Source organism: Aedes aegypti, chromosome 2 (genome assembly GCF_002204515.2).
Source record: "Aedes aegypti strain LVP_AGWG chromosome 2, AaegL5.0 Primary Assembly, whole genome shotgun sequence".
NCBI lineage: Eukaryota > Metazoa > Arthropoda > Insecta > Diptera > Culicidae > Aedes > Aedes aegypti.
This window is the reverse complement of record NC_035108.1, coordinates 11,601,075-11,622,315: the sequence shown is the minus strand read 5'-3', so window position 1 is coordinate 11,622,315 and position 21,241 is coordinate 11,601,075. Positions and strand designations below refer to the sequence as shown.

Here is a 21,241-nt window from a genome sequence, read left to right as displayed (position 1 = left end):
CCATCAATTCAAAGTGCTCCCAACAAAAATGAAACAAAATTTGATATTTGTACAAATCTTTATATAATTATGTTACAATTAACTTTTCGAAAGGACATAGATAAGAGGCACTCTTCATTTACTTTCTTTTCAATCAACAACTGAGTCACATTAACTTTTTCTGTTGCATGTTTTGTATGAAACGCTAGCCAAGGACAAAGTCTTTCCATCTATAGTGAAAAACTTTTTGAAAATTCTAGTATTGGGCTGTTATAATAGAAAGGAAGCGAGAAAAATTTATACTCCAGATTGAGGTTTTCTTAAAACCAGAATAAAACAAAAATCTCACATCAGGAAGATAGATCGAAGTTGTCGTTCTCCTCGATTCTTGTTGATGGCTGCGTAAGCAATTGGCAGTACATGGTGACGGATCATCGATGACCGTTTGATGGTCTTCAACACATCGGCGAAACGAAATTCGTTAACCCGTATAGGCCTGAGTGTAAGAAAAATTACTAAAAATCCCACCGCTTAGCGAGTACTAAACGGATTTAAATTATTTTTTGTCAGTATACTGGCACACATATCTAGTTTCTAAAAGTGGTCAAAGGATTTCGGAAATGTTCATGTGGCCGGAGCTATTGCGGTGGATCACTGGGTCAGGTCAGGTGACAAGGGTTCTGTTCTTCTGTACCCCTGGAGGTAGGCAATTTTCAAGTCACTGATAATTTCCAAAACCGGCTATTATGTGGCCACCATATCAAGGAGTTTTAAGAAAAACGCATCAGCGTTAACCTTCTGAAAATCGATTAAATTGAATAATTATGTCAACTGCATTTGATTGATCCTATAAATGACCATTTTCGGGTCCCAAAGATGCCTCAAATTTAGGATAAATTGCACAATTTGTATTTTTACATATGTGTCAAGCTTATGGGAACGCATTTTAGTGAACTATTATGTTCGATCCACACTTGTAGAGATTTGAAACGGTTTAATACCTAACAAATCTAGAGCGGATTTTTTGGGGAATTAAATCCGAGTGGCCGCAGCTGGTACATTCTAAACCAGTGGTTCTCAACCTTTTTGAAGTTGCGGCCCCCTCAGAAAGTCTACGAACATCTTGCGGACCCCTTATAACAGATAATCTTGAAATCGAATCTTATGAAAACGAAAGATTTACTCATAGTGTAACTCAAGTGAACAATTTGTGTACCAAATTGAATGGAATAGGTATATCTTGTGAGATTTTCGCGAATAATCTCATCAAAAATATCAATTGGATCCTGTTCACAATATAAATGGAAAGCTGCCAAAGATCTCAGAGGTAATCAATAGATATACTTGACAGACAAATCCAAATATTGCGCCTTAATGCAAGAATTCGACTATGATCCTGTGGAAACTTCAGTAGAAAATTAGCTCAGTGGTGGAAAAGTTCACATCACGAAGGAGCTCACGAGTGTATATCGACGTAGAATAAATATGACATACTCGCGAACAGGCTAAGTGTGAGTAAGTCCGCACCCGTCTGCTCGGGAGAACATATGTCAAAAGAAGTAACAACAAGCTCGGGATCTTTTACTCGCGAGTAACCGAACAAGGTGTGATTTATTACGGTTTTGACTGAAAAATTGTAAAACCAACAAATCGACAGTAAACTACAAGTTTGTAATCAAAAACCGTTGAAAACCATAAATCTAGGAAGGGAGTTTTTTTTTTCAAACGCACAATTGACTCTGAAAAGTTTCAAACAAGATCAAGAATCACTTATGCTTCGATTACTCGGGAGCACGACAGATCCGAATGAAGCAGCGCTCTGACGCTCGGGAGAATTTGGTTTTGTTTTTGTTCCAGTTCAGCAAAGATGTTCTCCACGTTCCATCACTGAATCTGCCAGGATTCTACCAAGTACAATTCTGGACTGAACAAAATGAATTGATGACCTGGATCTCATCAATTGAATTGAAGAATTCTCGAAAAGATTTGAATATTTCCAAGGTTTTTCCAGTAATCTAAGAAGGCCTATCCAGGAATTTAAAAAAATATTAGGTAGCCCCAAGAATCAGCCCCGGAAGCTGCTTTTCATATTTCAGAAGCTCATTTTTTTACTAACCATCGACAATTACAATTTCAAACTATTACAAAATGTTGCAACAACTGGAGCTGGTTTTTGTGATTGGAAAATCTATTGAAAAAACATGCTGATAGATGTTTGAGAAAATATGAGTGGAAAGAGTGAATGATTGGTCAAATTTTGCAAGAAAAAGCAAAAAATATGGCAGGAATCTTACATAGGTACCGTAAAATGGGGTGAAGTTGATCACTTTTGAGCGATTCTGTTCTATAATTTCTAGTAGGATGTATGTATTCTCATCCAAATATTTTTAAAACCTGTACTGATTGGCTGTTTATCGAATTATAGAAACGATTTTTTTACGAATTGTTATCATAATAACAAAAACATTTTTTAGAAAACAAAAAATTGAATTTTTGATTCCGGGGTGAAGTTGATCAATTACTGTGGCTCGTTTCCTAAAATAAAGAGATATGCTATTTACTAAATTTGGGATCACTGATCTCGAATCAAGTCTCAAAAATCTTACAACTTGTTGATAAATCGGTCAATTTTAGAATTGAATGTTTTGAAATGCAGAATACACCAAATAAAGCACCTAAAGGTATGCAATTTTCTATGAAATTAGCAACTCGCTCACAAAAAGAACATTTTTATCTCTGAAAATGATTATTTATCCTCAATGCAAATATAAAACTAGGTTCACAGAACACATATGGAATGTACGAAACAGTTTATTTAAATGGTGTCTTTATATAGCCTTGGGAATAGTCGAATGTTTGGGGTAGAACCCTTCAACAGTTCATCGAACATTTCATTAAAAATCTGTTTTTTTCATGGTATAACTATCTTGAACGACGAACCGAATTTAGAAACTTCAAGAGCAGCTATCAGGTTATACGATATGACATAACTTGAGACAATTGAAAACGGATAATAGCTCTCCTGGCAGTTCATACATGTGGGTACGGGAATGATCAACTTCTCCCCACTGATCAACTAAACCCCGAATTACGGTACCTCCAGGAATGATCTAAGTTTCATTTTGAAGCTCGCACTGGTATAATATTTAACCAATGCAGAAAAAAAAAATACCTGGCTTGTAATGACGTTGAAGGACGCACGAAAAAACTGCAATTTGGTAATAATGAACTCTAGTAGAGCAAGTCGTATTAGAGACAACTTACATCTGTTCATCGATCAAAGAGCACGGCACACATCTACAATGGCTTCGCGGACCCCCTGGAAAGTCGTCACGGCCCCCTGGGGGTCCGCGGACCACCGGTTGAGAAACCCTGTTCTAAACGGTGCAAAACTATTTATTTATAATGTAGAATATCCGATCTTACTGATTTTTGCAAATTAAAATGATTGTCAAAGATAATTTTGCATGTCCAAAAAACCGCCTTTTTCTACCCGACTTGACCCAGTAACCCACCGCAATAACTCCGGCTACAGGAGTATTCCCGAGTTCCTCTGGCCACTTCTAGAAACTAGATATGTGGGCCAGTAAACTGACAAAAAAATATTTAAATCCGTTAAGTATTCGCTGAGTGGTAAGGGTTTTAGTATTTTTGCTTTCACTCAGGCCTATACGGGTTAAGCGGATAGCTAGCAGCGGTTGTCTTCAAGCTAGCGTCGAGTACACGAAGTGCATTGGACAATTTTATGGGTCAAAACACGGTGCCTTGCGGAGGAAGAATTCGTTGATTTAGGTTCACTTCGTGTTTTTCGGCGTCCTGTCAGCTCTTCGTTTTGCAATTTACAAGATTTCAGTTTCGAATTCGTTACCTCTTCGATGTTACACAAAATTTGTGTATACTCCTCGGTGTCGTCTACCGATGCGACTAGCGTATGCTGAGCCTTTCTGGCAACGGATTTCTCTCGGAACACTCTGGCGAATCTATGACAAAAGGACGAAAGACAAAAGGTCGAAAGGACAAAAGGTCGAAGAACAAAAATGGAGGGACAAAAGGTCGAAAATGTATTTTCAAAGAAGGAAAAATTTCCCACCAAACAAATCATTTTCGACCTTTTGTCCTTTCGACCTTTTGTCTTTCGACCTTTTGTCCCTTCGACCTTTTGTCTTTCGACCTTTTGTCCATAAACCACATCGTCTGACCCTCTCATCCAACGCGTTGACCACAACTGTTAATAAGAACGCAGTCTTCGAAGAGTCAGCGTAGTTGCTAGAGAGCGGAAAGATCGGAGTGTTTCTGGTGGACGTCGAAGTGGATACCATGTTTTTGAGAGTTACAGGTTTAGTTTCCTGTGCTGTAAGATACACTCTGGGTTCTGACTCAAGTTTCACTTCCTCGTTATGGAGCTGTGTGTGATGTCGTCTTTGGCGCTATGCCCTTGCGGAGACAATTAAAGCAGACACCAGATGCTCGCACCTACTCTATCCTGTGGTCGAACAGCATAGCAGTTATTGTGTTGCATTGATAGCTGCGATGTAATCCTGGCAGAAACTGTAACTGTTCTGCTTCGACTCGGTTGAAGCGGTGTAAGCTTTCACAGCCTTCGTTGCTTTCGATGACACTGGGCCTGTTGTGTTCGAGTTCGGTAGAGTCCCGGGCAAGTTTGCTGGAACGCCATTTCACAATTTTCACAAGTTCTGCTCAAGGTATTTCAGGCTCTCTACGTGGTTGATGCACTCGTCGAGTAGGTGTCGCAGTTCCTTGGATGATCCGGACGTCGTTGACTTCACATCAAACAGACCATGGTTATGTGTCCCCACAATGATCCTTTTGTTTTCGTAGCGTTGGGTGAGGATGGCCCATACTTGCTGGTAGTTTCCTTCGCTTATCACTTTCGCCTCTAGAACTCTAGCCGCGTCATCAACAAGTGCTTTGTCAAGGTGGTACAAGTTGATGGCATTCGAATCTCCGCAATTGGCTATCAAGTCCTGGAAGATGACCTCGAATTTCAGCCAGGCCATTGACGAATCGTCATTTTGTCGTATTTTATCACGTCGCCGGAGATGCGAAATAAAAAAGTTTGTATCGTAGCGCCTATGCGGCGAAATTTCCAACTAACTTTTATCATCAAATTAAAGAACAAATAAATCCAAGATAAGTCTTCTTTGACACCAACCCGAAAAAAATGCACTCCTAATGCGCTAGAGGTTTTGTCTGGCTGAATTCTGTTCCTGGAGATATCCTCCTGCTGCCGGAAGTCCTCATTTAGGATTACGGCAATCAGCTTGGTATGTACGGCGCTGAAAACACTGAAAACACAGGAACGCCTTCAACTGCGGTAGGCTGAGCTGGTGCTGAGCGGCGGCAAGAGCCCTGTGCAACCGCGTAAGCTTCAGGCTCACTTGGTCACGTTGGCGGGACACTAATGATAGCTCCTTCAGCGTTTCGGCATCGGCGGTGATTTCCCAGTTGAAAGCGTGTGACTCAGCGTCTCGGTTTTATTTCTGATTGATGGCTTCAGCTGCTACCAGGTAACCAGTAAGCATTTGAATAAGCCGTGTTGTAGAAGTCTTACTGCATTTGATCTGCTTGCTGCCCTATCTGAGCAGCATGATTGCTCAGCTGTCATGAATTAGCAAAGACACTGCTATCCAAAACCTTTTGGTTGTAAATAAGCATCTTCACAGCACTGGGTTTTTACTGTTTTCCGCCATCGGAATGCTCTTTTGTTGCTATACAAATGCAACCAAGGAGTAGTACAGAGTGTGTGTTACATAGTCAGCATTGCATTTTATCTCTCTCACACCTTAGTGCCCTCGCTTTGACGTCTGGTGCAACCGATTGGATTGATGGTTGCAAAAGGAATCATCAGAAATTGTTTTATCGGAAAAGATAGACATATTCCGGTATGGCAGAAAGAAAATTACATTATTTTCCCTTGTGTTTTTTATTTCAACCTTCCAGCTATCAATATGTGGTCACACCACATATGTTCATGATGTTTGGTGCCTGTTGGTTAACTGAACAAACATTCCAACACTACGTTTCTAGATAAGGGTATTAACCTTTACGTTACCGGCCTCCGACAAGGCATTTTCAAATGGCTGCCATTTCGTCAATTTCCATTCGATTTTTTTGAAACCACTGTCAGTTTACTTTAAAAAGGTTTCAGTTATTTGTCATCAATGGAGAATGCTGAATTCGGAACCATGCCGGAGATATTCCGGATTGTACTGGGGTCACAAGGGTGCCAAATTCGGGAAATGTGATTATTTTTTTATTTATTTCAGCTACAACACTAAAGTTTTTATGTGAAACGTGAGATAATGGTAGATTGTCATCATTTCAACATAATTTGAATAAGTGGACCGTTCCGGAACATCGTAGCCGGTTCCGCCAGGGCCAGTTTGGGGACATTTCCGTTTTATGTCCAAAACATACCGTGCGACGTCTCAATCTTCATGAATTCGGGAGAACATGTCAATAGAGGAAAAATAAACTAAATTTCAATAGATTTGGCCACTCCAGAGCACCTGACACAGGTTCCGCCAGGGCCTCTTTGAGGACATTTCCGTTTTTTGTCGAAAACATACCGTGCGACGTATCAATCTTCGTGAATTCGAGAGAACATGTCAATAAAAGAAGAAAAACTCCGGAAAAAACAGATGTGGCCACTCCAGATCCTGGCACAGGTTCCACGAGGGCCTATTTGGGGACATTTCCGTTTTATGTCCTAAACATACCGTGCGACGTCTCAATCTTCTTGAATTCAGAAGAACATGTCAATAAAGGAAGAATAAACTAAATATCCATAGATTTGGCTACTCCAGAGCACCTGACACAGGTTCCGCCAGGGCCTCTTTGAGGACATTTCCGTTTTTTGTCGGAAACATACCGTGCGACGTATCAATTTTCGTGAATTCGGGAGAACATGTCAATAGAGGAAGAATAAACTAAATTTCAATAGATTTGGCCACTCCAGAGCACCTGACACAGGTTCCGCCAGGGCCTCTTTGAGCACATTTCCATTTGTTGTCGGAAACATACCGTGCGACGTATCAATCTTCGTGAATTCGAGAGAACTTGTTAATAAAAGAAGAAAAAGCTCGGTACGAACAGATGTGGCCACTCCAGACTTCCAGGCACAGGTTCCACGATGGTTTCTTGGGGAACATTTCCATTTTATATCCAAAAACATACCGTGCGACATCTCAATCTTAATGAATTTTTAAAAACTTGTCAATAAATGAAAAATTACATGGTAATAAAAGATTTGGCCACGCCAGAGCTTCTGGCACAGGTTCCGTAAGGTCTTCTTAGGGGATATTTCTACTTTTGTCTCAATCTTTGTCAATTGTAAAAAAAACATGTCAATAAAGGAAGAATCAACTTATTAACATGTGATGTGGCCACTCCATAGCTCCAAGCACAGGTTCTACCAGGGCCTCCTTGGAGATATTCCTGTTTTATATATATAACAAACCGTGTGACGTGCCAATCTTCGTGAATTCGAAAGAACATGTCAATTAATGAAGTATGAACTCGGTATCAACTAATTAGGTCACCCCTAAGCACCTGGTACTGGTTCCGCCAAGGCTTCTTAGGGGACATTTCAGTTTCATGTCCAAAACCTATTGTGCAACGTTTCAATCTTCATGATTTCGACAGAACATGTCAATTAATGAGGAATAGACTCTGCGTTTCCACTCCTGAGCACCACGTAAGGGTTCCAGAAAGGCCTATTTTATGACATTACCGATATTTGAATATGTCAATAAATGAAGAATGCCCTCGCTGCCAACAAATCTGGCTACTCCAAAGCACAAGAAATAGGTTTCGCCGAAAACCTTTTTTGAAAATTTTCCGTTATTTGAACAAAACATGATGTGCCACGGGTAAAGCATAATGAAAATTCTGAAAAGTATTCAAATAAATCTAGGATAAAATACATACAAACTGATGTGGCTTCTCTGTCAGTCTTAGGCAGGATCTTTCTGAACGTATGTTTTCCACGATTTTTGGAAAACCTGTTATGCAGATCTTCATGAATACGCCATGGCAGGAATGCACTGTGCAACTAGTTAAAACTCAGCAGAAAGCTGAGAAGAAAACTAACAAGGAATCCACCAGAACTTTGTTTCGAACATCATCAGAATTCCAACAAGAATCCTAAAAAGGTTTTGGCTAGAATGTTACCAAGAATCTATTGTAAACTTCGAAGAAAATTTTCTATTAATTACTCAATAAATTTGTTGATAAAAACTTAAAAGGAATTCGCTTTGAAACTCCTCATGAATACTCTATAAAAACATTCTTATGATTTATGAAATCCCTTTGGCTTACTGACCTTTGGCATATTTACTGCCAATAATTGTTTTGACGGTATAAAAAAGAACAACCCATTGCCCGTTCAAAGAAGTGTGAATTCGACCAAACATCAGTTCTGTCAATCGTATTGCTTACTAATGCATGGAGGAATTCCACTTGCAACAGAATAAAAATTTTGCTTAGAATATGTTAAGGATTTCATCAGAAATTAAACAATAATCTAGCCAGCAATTATCTAATTTGGAACCCTTTCGAGATTTCATCTATTACCCGCAAAGAGATTTCCTATTCCTACAGATTAGTGTTCGGTCCATGGATTGTGTCGCTTTCCCCTACGAGGGAGAGCGATGCAATAAAAATCAGACGTGTCACGTTTGCGCAGTGCGACGAAAAAGTGGTGTAATCCAGTCATAAATATTTGGTGCATCGATTGTATTGCTTGCATCCGCTGGAGCGATGGGACCGGCAACACCCACTAACCCAATGTTCTTTTCAAGACAATTGTGGAAATGCAGAGGTATATTCAGTCTTTGAACTCTCGATTCGTGCTCTTTGAGAATGGTTCGCTAATCCCAAGCCCCATTCATTAAATCTCTGTGCACCTTCGACTGCTCTGGTCAATCACGGAGTGCAACTATGAAGCGGTCATCTATGCTTGAGCTCATGCTCATTAACCGCAAAGGTTTTACTTACAAATTCTTCATGCATTTTTTTCTTTTTTCAATTTTTGATGCTTGAAACTTAATAAGCCAGTTTATTCGCCCAAATTCATATTGTAGGTATTGCTCTGGAGTGGACAAATCTTCTTTTATTGACAAGTTCTTCCGATTTCACGAAGATTGATACGTCGCACGGTATGTTTCCGACAACAAACGGAAATGTGCTCAAAGAGGCCCTGGCGGAACCTGTGTCAGGTGCTGTGGAGTGGCCACATCTATGGATATTTAGTTTATTCTTCCTTTATTGACATGTTCTCCCACATTCAAGAAGATTGAGACGTCGCACAGTATGCTTTGTACATAAAACGAAAATGTCCCCAAAGAGGCCCTCGTGGAACCTGTGTCAGGAGATCTGGAGTGGCCACATCTGATTTTAGCGAGTTTTTTCTTCTTTTATTGACATGTTCTCTTGAATTCAAGAAGATTGAGACGTCGCACGGTATGTTTTGGACATAAAACGGAAATGTCCCCAAATAGGCCCTCGTGGAACCTGTGCCAGGATCTGGAGTGGCCACATCTGTTTTTTCCGGAGTTTTTCTTCTTTTATTGACATGTTCTCTCGAATTCACGAAGATTGATACGTCGCACGGTATGTTTTCGACAAAAAACGGAAATGTCCTCAAAGAGGCCCTGGCGGAACCTGTGTCAGGTGCTCTGGAGTGGCCAAATCTATTGAAATTTAGTTTTTTCTTCCTTTATTGACATGTTCTCCCGAATTCATGAAGATTGAGACGTCGCACGGTATGTTTTGGACATGAAACAGAAATGTCCCCAAACTGGCCCTGGCGGAACCGGCTACGATGTTCTGGAACGGTCCACTTATTCAAATTATGTTGAATTGATGACAATCTACCATTATCTCACGTTTTACATAAAAACTTTAGTGTTGTAGCTGAAATAAATAAAAAAATAATCACATTTCCCGAATTTGGCACCCTCGTGACCCCAGTACAATCCGGAATATCTCCGGCATGGTTCCGAATTCAGCATTCTCCATTGATGACAAATAACTGAAACCTTTTTAAAGTAAACTGACAGTGGTTTCAAAAAAATCTAATGGGAATTGACGAAATGGCAGCCATTTGAAAATGCCTTGTCAGAGGCCGGTAACGTAAAGGTTAAATCAGCGCTCGACACTACATCGTTCGTAGCGTATACTGCAGCGCGAGTCAATACCATCAACACGGCAATCACCAGGTCTTAAGTTCCAACCACACTCAGCTCAGAAAAAAATGCACCAAACAGCGAACAGTATAGTATCCGAAAATAACCCAACACAAGCGGCGAGCCGGTGAGAGAAGACAGAAAGAGGTGAAAAATATTTTTGTTTTGATTTGCTCCTGGCGTAGGCGTTATTTTTTTTTTTTTTGACAGCTGGATTCAACGTTCCTGAAGGTGCAGCATTGAAGCAGCCCTTTATTTCGCCAAAACCTGCATTGAGGCATCACTATATGCAGCTATACGTTCAACCAGCATTAAATGCATAGCCGTGCGGGCACATATAATGCTGAATGAATTCTGTGCTCAGTGCTCCTTGGTTACTTGGGTAGTTACACTACTGTTCACTTTTGGACACTTAAGTCGATGTTATACTCACGGAGGTTAAAACAAGACTGATCGCGTACGGGTTAGATGGTCGCTTATTTATACTAGCGCGTTAGTGTTCTAGAAACTTTGCGCTCTAGCCGGACACTTGTTCCTGACACGCGTGAAATATTCGCGACACTCATGCTTATGTGGTGAGTACCAGTGAGTACCTTGATGACGATGACAATGGATCGTTGAAAGTCACTCATTTGGCACTCACCGCATGGAAATAGCGGCATCACCGCATATGGGATTTTACATTGAGACAGCATTGCTGTTCTTTCAAATACACAAGACTACGGTGGTGCTATCTATGCATTTCATAGCGGTCGTTTTGATTATTTTAATGATCCATGATGACGGAAATCTCGCACTGAAACTCACGGGTGGATTTGAACTTCCTTCTTCTTTCTTTTTTTTTCTTTTTCTGGCGTTACGTCCCCACTGGGACAGAGCCTGCTTCTCAGCTTAGTGTTCTTATGAGCACTTCCACAGTTATTAACTGAGAGCTTACTATGCCAATGACCATTTTTGCATGCGTATATCGTGTGGCAGGTACGAACATACTCTATGCCCTGGGAAGTCGAGAAAATTTCCAATTTTGCACTTCCATTTGAACTGAATTTTACACATGTTTTTGATATAACAAAACAAGTGTTTTCAATAAAAAAATCGATCATTTCGACATAAGAATAATTTCTGAAAAAGGTCTATGAGTTTTTGCATGTAATTGATTCAAAGAATTCTAGTTCCAATCTACTAAGTAAACCGTAACTACGCTAACGCTAATGCTATCACAATTTATTTAAAAAAGTTAAAAGCTTCTGAACTTTCGATTTTAAAGAAAAGTGTTCTATAGAGAAGTTGTTAGTTGTCAAAAATGTACACCGAGAAAAAAAAATATTAAAAAAGAAATACAGTCAACTCTCCCTTACTCGATATTGAAGGGACCATCGAGTTAGGGAGGTATCGTTTTACAGAACACAAAACCAATGCAACTGCGATCCAAGGGACCATCGAGTTAGCCATGAAAACCAACTTTTACTATGGTTCTCTAACTCGATATCGAGATACGGAATATCGAGTAAGGGAGAGATAACTGTAACTTAAATTTTAGAGTCCTCAAAAAACGCATTGTGTTCCACAGAATATTGGAAGGAAACAGATATTTGTGACAAAGTTTCATATGAAGACTCCTAGATGTAAACTGTATTTTGATTTCTAAAAGTATTGAGCATGTTTGAAAAAAATGTTCTAAGTAATTTTTGGACCTAACTGATATGGGGTAACATTGATGATATTAACAATTATGGGTTATATTGAAAAAAAATGTTAAATTCTATAATCGTGGCCCATGTCTCCAACCATTAAGGCCTAACAGGTAATTTAATTTTCACTCAATTTCTTGGGGTTTGTGCTAACGTAAGAACCTCGACACCAAGTAATTTACTCTTTGTGTTTTTGTTCAATAAAAAGATCTGAAAGTGGGTTCTGCCCACCTGACGAAAAACTGCTTTTTCGTAGTACAGTCAACTTTCCATAATTCTATATCGAAGGGACTATCTAGTTAGGGAGGTATCGAGTTACAGAAAACCAAAACCAGTGCAATTACGATCCGAGGGATCATCACTACTCCCGAGGTATAAAATAGATTCGAAGACTGCAAATTGAATTGCAATTGACTGCCATTTCCTGGAAATTTGATGACATATTTCAGCGAAACATTTCAACCAAATCGCCATACAAAAACCTAGTGTTCGGAATGTTGTTTTTCGCTGACGCCGTAAAAAATCGCTTCAATTTTGGGGAGCCTTAAGGTGAAGCGGCGTGTAAGTCAAAGAATCATTAGAATCATCATTGATGTAATAGTAGTAGTGTCGCCTTTCCATGTATATTTTCAAAATAAACAAACAAAAAATAAAACATTTGTGTTAAGCATATTTTTATGTAAACACATGGGAAATTTAGTAGATTGACGAGTATTGGAAATCAAAATCAACTCTTCAATCGTACATATCAAAAGAAAACATTACAATTTAATGAAGGGCAACGAAATTACTCTGTTTTTTATTAGATTTATCGCATATTTTTGTTATGCATCGGTACGGTTTATGTTTGCAAGGGATGACGGTGTTGCCAGGTGATTGGTGACAGATTTTTCTAGCAATTGTTATATGCTTGTTTTCGGAACATTTGCTGCATATCATAAAAACTTATCATTTTGCAAATAGTTTTCCTTCACAAGATCACTGATTTAATAAAATTTTAATGATATTTGTGATCAATTCACATTAAATGCTATGATTTTACAGATAGCAACTCTGACATCACTGCGCTCAACGATCGCGATGATTGTGCACACACGATAGACGCGTCTCGACGCACCCCGACGCATCGCACTGTGGAGCTTTTCAATTATTTTGGGTGGTCCAAATTGATAAGCTCTTGGTATGATTTTATGCATCGTAGAGATGGTTTTTGTAATTTGAGAGAATCGAAAAACAAACAACGTATGAATTTCAAGCTTCTATGCTTTGCCCAACCTATCCGCACTGAAAATTAATACAACAGAAAAAAAGTTGGATTTTTTAGACTATAAACACAGGCATGTCTCAGTGTGCGGTGGCGGCGTCGATTCGCAACAAGTGAAAACCACCGCCATAATAGTTTTGAGGGTTTGGCGTTGATAAAACTTTATAAATATTTGATTCCCGTTTGAAATGTGTTCCTTTAAGGGAAGTGAATGAAAGATTTGTTTAGTGGAAGTGTAGTGAACGCAATATGAAATCCAAAACACAAATGTTTGCTGCAGAATTACAATGGAAAAGGTAAGCGCCTTCTATTTACAAGTGTAGTTGTGTGAGGCAATGAAATACGGCATAAAATCGGAGATTTTTTTTGAGAATATAAATCTCATGTATATTGTCGCTAAATTGATAATGCTGTACCTGAAAGTGTTGATTAAATATTTAAATACCACCTGAAGCATTTTTCTTCGCATAAATTATCCATTAAATCAGGTGATAAGTAGTTATATTTCATCGATATTGCAAATACCAATACTATCATAACAATATGTTAATGATTTTGGAAGAAGCCATTTTGTGATGACGCACTAAAAGGGCTTAAGTTGTTTAGAAAATGTTTACATTCACACTAAATGTTAGTTGGGAACCCGACCAGACGGAAGAAACAAGATTATAACATAATGTGTTCCCCTGATATGATGTTTTTTATATCATTAGTTGTTATAAAACATGTACCGTTAGTAGTTAAAATAACAAAAATTCTAACAAAATTTGCACCAATTTAAACTAAAATATAACAAACCCTGTTACAAATATAACAAAATTATTACAGAATGTGTTGCAAGGATGTTACAAAATAACAAAATTATTGCAAACTATGTTACTGTTTATGACATCGGATGTTATTTGCAACAAACTTACAAATGCGATGTCAAAAATATAACAAATGTTGTTATTAATGTGTTACTAAAAATATAACAAGTTGAGAACAAAGCCATTTTGATAACAAAATTATATCAAATTCTGTTATTTTTAACTGCTGCTGATAGGAATGTGTTATAATCTTGTTAGGTGGTTCTGGTCGGGAAGAACTGGTGGAAGAGACATAATCTCCGAGGCTAATCATTTACCGACCTTTTCCAATCGTCTTGATGAAAACATGCACAAGTATATAAAAAACGGCGAAAATTACATATTTTACCAACAGTTTGTGAAGATTTCCGTTTGAAGCCTGAAACGCTGCTGACAAGTTATTTCTCGACCTATCTTGATGCATGGGAAATTTCTGAAAGGAATCGATCAAGAATGCGCTTTTGCTGATCGCAGTACGCAGTTGAAATGAACTGCCAGTTCAAATGGGAGTCGCAGTAGATAATTTCTGCAAGGAATCGGCGAGAAATTTCTTTAGCGTTTCGTTTTCAGTAGCAAATCAGGCTTGAACTGGTAATTTCGCTAACAATTCGGATCAAAGTTCGCACCACATTAGATTCCCCCGCGGATACTTACAAATTTCTTACTATCCTTCGACTGCGCGAGTACGCTCTCGAGCCACGTCCACTGCTTCTCCGACTCGTGGCTGCTTGATCCCGATAATGCACTGGCGTGACCACCGCTACTGCTACTACCACTACTACCGTCCGCTATACTACTGCTGCTTCCACCGCCGCCACCACTGCTGTAACTGCCGCTAATTCTCCTATCACTGTACACTGGGTAGCCGTGAGGGCTCCCCACCACCATTCCTCCGGGGCTGCTGTAGTCCCGGTGGTAGTGTTTGCCGAGGTTTATGTGGTGATCCCGGTCATACCCGTGACCCCCGATGCCTCCGGCGTAATGAATCGACCCGTCCGGACGCTGTTTGACCGCTGACGAGTGCGACTGCGAGTACTTCGGGTCGTGGCGCATGAAGTTTGTGTTTAAAGCTATTATCCGCAGATTGCTGCGCTTTTGTTCGATCGAGTAGTAGCCACCTGGGGAAGAGAGAATGCAAGGAAAACGTTAGATACTGGAGGAAGAATCAGCTACATCATAGGCCTAGTTAATATTTGTTCTGCAGGGGGACCAGCGTATTCTGGTGGATGTACAAAATGTTAGAAGAAAAACTTCCCAACCGCAACGGAACTAAAAAAAAATCATAACCGACATGATCATGTGACAAAAAAACCTGGACAACAATTCTAAATCGCTGATGAAAACAATTTCGTGTTCAATGTCACGAAAAAATTTAGGGGAAAGGTCCAAACACCAAAGAAAATACTGATCCATATATGATTCATGGTAGAAATCTCTTAATTGTGTCTAAATCCTGTGGTCTAGGTTTGTTTCAAAACGCCCACAATTGGATTGCATTCACCAGCTTCAAAATTCAATTCTCTCTCCTGTCGGGTCCATAAACTATTCGGAAATAAACTTTCATCACACCTCAGGAAAGTCCCATAAATACCATTGATAGCGTCGGTTCGGTTACTGCCGGCAGGGGGACCATAAGAAATTCATCTCCAACTGCCTCAAAACGATTGCCCATCTGGGACCGGCAACAATCATCCACTTGAATCGAAGAAAAGCACAATAATACAATTATGTAAATTGTGTTTACTTGTACTTTCTTGTGCTTTCTTGATGCCGCAGCTTCGACCGACCGACTGGCAATGGCACATTTTGCACTCTGTGCTTCCTGCCTCAGTGCTTTACTTCCACCGTGGCTGGCCGTCCAGTCAGTAGTGGAGCTCAAGTACCTTCTTCGTCCCAGAGGGCATAAACAACTTCCTCAATCAAATATTCACCTGGTTCTAATCTCTCCTTCTCCGACACGGCGACGATGTCTTCACCCACGCGCCACACTGAACAGAAAACTTCGCTACATCCGTCCATCGAAGCGTCTGTCTGTCTATCTGTCTGTCTGCTCGTGTTAACGGTATACGATATGTTTTTTTTTATCTTGCATTGTTAAGGTGAAGTTGCGTGTATCTCAAGGAATCATTAGAATCATCAACTAATCACCATGTCTTAAGAACAAGTTTTTGATCTTCAAACAAATTTTCAGGCCAGCCATGTTGTATGCTGTACTAATATGGACTAGCTGTTGTAATACCAGGAAGAAAGCTCTGCAGAGGATTCAGAATCAAATTTTGAAAATGATTCTGAAGCTTCCCCCCTGGTATAGTACTAATGAGTTACATAGAATATCCAAAGTTGAAACATTGGAACAAATGTCAAATAAAATAATTAATAATTTTTGATAAAAACCGTTGCCATGATTAATGCGTTATATTTATCTTCTTGGCATTGGCGTCTTCACTGGGACAGAGCCTGCTGCTCAGCTTAGTGTTCAATGAGCACTTACACAGTTATTAACTGAGAGCTTTTTATTTGCCAAAGTTGCAATTGAAAGCTTTTTTTCTCTTATAAGCAGGTGAAATCAACTCACCTGTAAAAATTCCCAACTGCTACGGAAAATGAAATGTAATATGTCTATTACGGCTTAAGAGGAAAATAACCATCATCGTTTTACAAATTTTCAAAACCAGTTTTTTTGCTCAAAAGTGAAGCAATGCTCAAGAAAATTTATCATTGCATTGAACTTACTACGAGTAATGCAATGAAAGAATTTCATGGGATTTGTTTTCTAATTTTAACGAAAAAACTGTTTTTTTTATTTTTGATGATTGCTGATGATTGAATGATGGAGTCTTGAGCCTTAAACCAGCCTACGGTGTTTTGTAAAAAAAAACCTGAAGTTCGTAGACAAAAAATGTAGAATCGTTACCCATTCTGTGGCGTAGGTGGTCAACGCGCCCAGTCTAGCGTATTGGGAGTCGCGGGATCGAAGTCCTAAGTAGATTAGGTGCATCTTGATGTCCTGTTAGCCATCAATTTAGATTTAGCTGTATTAACGCTCTGGAGTAATTTAATCTTATGCTTCATGGATCAGATGCATCTTGACGCCCTGTAGGACGTCAAATTGAAAGTATGTGATATCTCAACGCCCTGGGGTAATTTAACGCCCTGTAAAACATCAGCTATGGAATAATTTGATCAGATATCACGTAGATCAGATGCACCTCAACTCCCTGAGGAAGTTACTTGAAAATTACTACTTGTATCAACGCCCTTGAGTCATTTGGTTTTATCCTTTGTAAATCACAAGTAACTTGACGACCTGTAGAACATCAGTTGAACATTATAAGTTGTATCAACGTCCTGGAGTAATTTGACCTTATTCCAAAAGACCAAGTGTACTTAACGCCCTGTATGACATAATCGAAATTTCAAAGCTGTATCAACGCCCTGGAGTAACTTTACTTCAACTCATGTAGATCAGATGCATCTTAATCCCCTGAGAACATTAAAAATGAAATCTGTATCAACGCCTTGGAGTAATTTATCCTAATAGATCAAGTTGTATCAACAATGGAGTAATACAGTAATCAGGAGTAATTTGGCCTTATCCCACGACGATCTGGCGCCTCTTGACGCCCTGTAGGACATCAGATGAAAACTATAAGCTATATAAACGCCCTGTAGTAATTTGAACTTATCCCACGTAGCTTAACTGCATCTCAACCCCCTGTAGACATTGATCAAATGTCCAAGTTGTATCAACACCCTGGAGTTGTTTGCCCTTATTCTAAGTACATCAGGTACATCATTATGCCCTAAGGACAACTATTGAAAATTTGAAGCTGTATCAACGCCCTGGTGTTATTCGACCTTATCCCATATAAACAACGTCTACTTAGTGCCATGTATGACATCATTTTGAATTTCCGAGTATTCATGCCCTGAAGTTATTGGACCGTAACTCAGATCGCCCTGAGGATATCAATTAAAAATTCCAAGCTGTGTCAAGGCCCTGCAATTATTTGACCTTATCCTGAGTAGACCAGGTGCATCCTAACGCCCTCAAAAAGCTATCAGTCGAAATTATAAAGCTTTATCCACGTCCTGAAGTAATTTGGCCGAATCTCACGTAGATCATGTAGATGCTGTTAAGCTGTACCAATGTCCCTGAGTATTTAAATATTACTTCACATGGATCTTCTCGAGGCCATGAGCACGCTAACGCCATTATACAGGGTGTTTGCTTCCTGGTTGTGCATATTTTTAGGGTAGATAGGGGACCTTGAGACATGAAAAAGTGTTCATGGAACATAGGGTCGTAAATTACTGCTAAGAGATTTATTCAATATTCGATGATTTAAAACTCACTCAAATTTAATTGCCGTTATCTCACTAACCACTTATCAAAAAAATAATCTGAGCTCATGAATGGGAAGCCTAAACCTTAATGCTTCAAATCATGGACGTAAAAATTGTTAACAATGTTTTAAGTACATTAATTTTGACATCTTTGATTTGTATATTCCGGAAATTTTATTGTTTCACCTGCTTTTGCACAGCTCTACGTAAGATAAGGAAATTTTATTCCAGTGCGCTGATACACCGTTTTGATTCATATTATGGACAGTTTCAAATTCCGGACACTTTACCTTGTATGGGAAACATTTCACACGAAAAGCTTCAATTTTTGCCGATCAAAAGTTCTCACTTTTGGGGTTTGTTTTAATAAGCATTTTCCATAGATATCTTTTGAAATTTAGACATCTCTTTAGTGGTGTGACGAATTCAATTGATCATTTGGCTTTTTATCTATGTTTTACTAGAGCTGTCCAGAATTTGAATCAAAGTGTCTGGAGTATGAGGCAAAAGTGAGGTGGCGTCCGGAATAATAATCATTAAAAGTCTACAGATTTCTATTTATTTAAAATTATTCATGTTGCGGAATCAAAATCTTAAGTTAAATGTTTTGTAGGCTCGATAACGTGGAGGAATCTTACAGAATGATTTATTTTATATGCTTTATGATGAGTTTTACTTCACTGAGGCCTTAAGTATCCGTAATATGAATCAAAACGGTACATAGCTGAATATATGATTATTTGTTGGACAACATAATACACCTGATTCCTTGAATTTATCATAATCATTTAATAAATTTCCGGATCAATTATCTGGAAACATAATTAGAAAAATCACGTAGTCTTTAAGACTACGGTTGAAAATTGTGTGGACAAAAACCAGATAACGTGGTTTATAATCAGAACTGCCCTGTAGGACATCAAGGAGGGGTCAGTCCAGATAAGTCCGCGACAGTGACAAGGAATTGTATACAATTGAAGGCGACCCAAATTCGTACAAGAACCCAGAAAACAATAAACTTCTAAGTAGGAGTTGCATTTACAAATACCAGATATGTATTTAGAAATTATATCGATATGACCTTTAAAAAGGGGTTTTGGGGATTATATACGATGTCTTAAAAAAAATCACTAAACAACTAAACTGGAATGATAATTGATAGTTATCATCTCAGTTTTATAACAATATTGTTCAAGTAAAATATTGTCCATATAGTGTTGAAAGTTTTAGTGCCTGCTGGAATTGATTGTTGAACTGATACGAGGAATGACAATTTTAAGTGTTTTACCTCTAAAACTGTTACATTTCTTTATGTTTGCGGGAATAAAACGCCAGATTATAACAAAAAAAAGTTTGCTATTCTTGGTATGTTTGGGCAGCTCTTGTGATTCAAATAAAATCGACGTTTCTATCTATATAGGTAGCATCATAAAATTGTATGGAAAAAATAATTAAGATGGCATAATTTGGAAGTACTAAACATTTTACAAGCTGATTTCCTCCATTTTAAAAGCTGGTGGAACAATTTTCATTTTATTTTATTGACAAATGCTATTTTTTTCATCGTGAAAACATAAATAGGAGCATTACGTTGCGATTCCGTTTGGCATTGCCTTTTGTACAGAAATTTTCATAAAAAAAAACTCCGCACAAGCCTCTTTTGGAATTGTTTACGGTTCTTTTTATTATCTTGATCATACTTGTAAGTGATAAAGTCAAGAAAATTAGTATGATATGATATCGGAGTGAATCGGAACCCAGAATAACTTAAATCAAATTTTGTTTGTAGTTTGCCTGTGTAGAATTTTGTTAAATGCTTATCAGAAAAAGTATAAAAGTACAGAATGATGCTCTAATCAGTTCTAGTTATGTTTAACAAGTTCAATCAACCACGTTTTGATTAGTGAACACCGGTCACGTAGCAGCCTTATTAATATTATCGAATTATTTTTGGAACCAGTAGATTTAAACAGGATTAACTTTCATCTCCAGGAACACGTGCAGAGGACGGGGACTTCTGGCTTTACATCTCCAGAATAAAGAATAGGTAAAAAAAAAAACAATAAGGCTGCTGGATCGTATATTCGTTATTCGCCTGGTGTTGCAAAAGTACCGGGAGTGCAATGTATCCGCACATCATTATACAGATATTGTTCATCGATTTCAAATCGGCCTACGATATATAGATCGAGACTAGCTATGGCAGATTATGCAAAAATACAGTATTTCTAGGCAAACTGATAAATAGTGATCAATGCGAAGATAGATTGAGTGATGTGCTTTTCTTAATTATCAGGGACACCCTCGAGCCTCTTCGAATCTCGCTGTTCAACATTGCCTTAGAGGGAGTGATAAGTAGAGCGGGGACAGCCTTTTTCATGTGACAGGTCCGTCTATGCAATAGTTTACATCGGTGGAGCTGCGGTGCAAACACGCTGTCATCTCCATAGAAGAATTGTCAAATTTCTTTAAAGTGAGCTGATTTGCAACGATTCGTAAAAAGTCTTACAGACATGACTGGTACCGAAAGTACGTTCAGCTACTTAGTTTCACCGATTATATTGATATTCTAGCACGGAACTTCGAGAAGATGGCGGAAACGTACAACTGATTGAGCTCTGAAGCTAGGAGAAACGGACATCAATATGTCGAATGATCAATGTGTATGATAACAAGGGACTAAAAAGATGACACGACATGCCCCCACCTCGAGTTAATATTGATGGGGATGAAATCGAGGCGGTCGAAGTACACGAATGTGTACTGGTCGCACTGGTGACCGCCAGCAACGACTCCAGCAGAGAAATTCAGAGATACATCGTTGCTAGAATTCGTGTCTACTTTGGACTCCGCAAATCTCTTCGATCGAGTAAAGTTCGCCACTAAGTTAACCATCTACAAGAC

General features: G+C 38.8%; 1 protein-coding gene across 1 annotated transcript in view; it reads right to left on the bottom strand.

The window, feature by feature from the left end:
* LOC5569149 (acid sphingomyelinase-like phosphodiesterase 3b) overlaps window positions 1-21,241 on the bottom strand; it is a 394,937-nt gene that overhangs the window by 75,335 nt on the left and 298,361 nt on the right. The window contains exon 6 of the mRNA XM_021839906.1: window positions 14,645-15,108. Coding sequence (XP_021695598.1) covers window positions 14,645-15,108 — 464 coding nt within the window. The remainder of the gene's footprint in view (window positions 1-14,644; window positions 15,109-21,241) is intronic.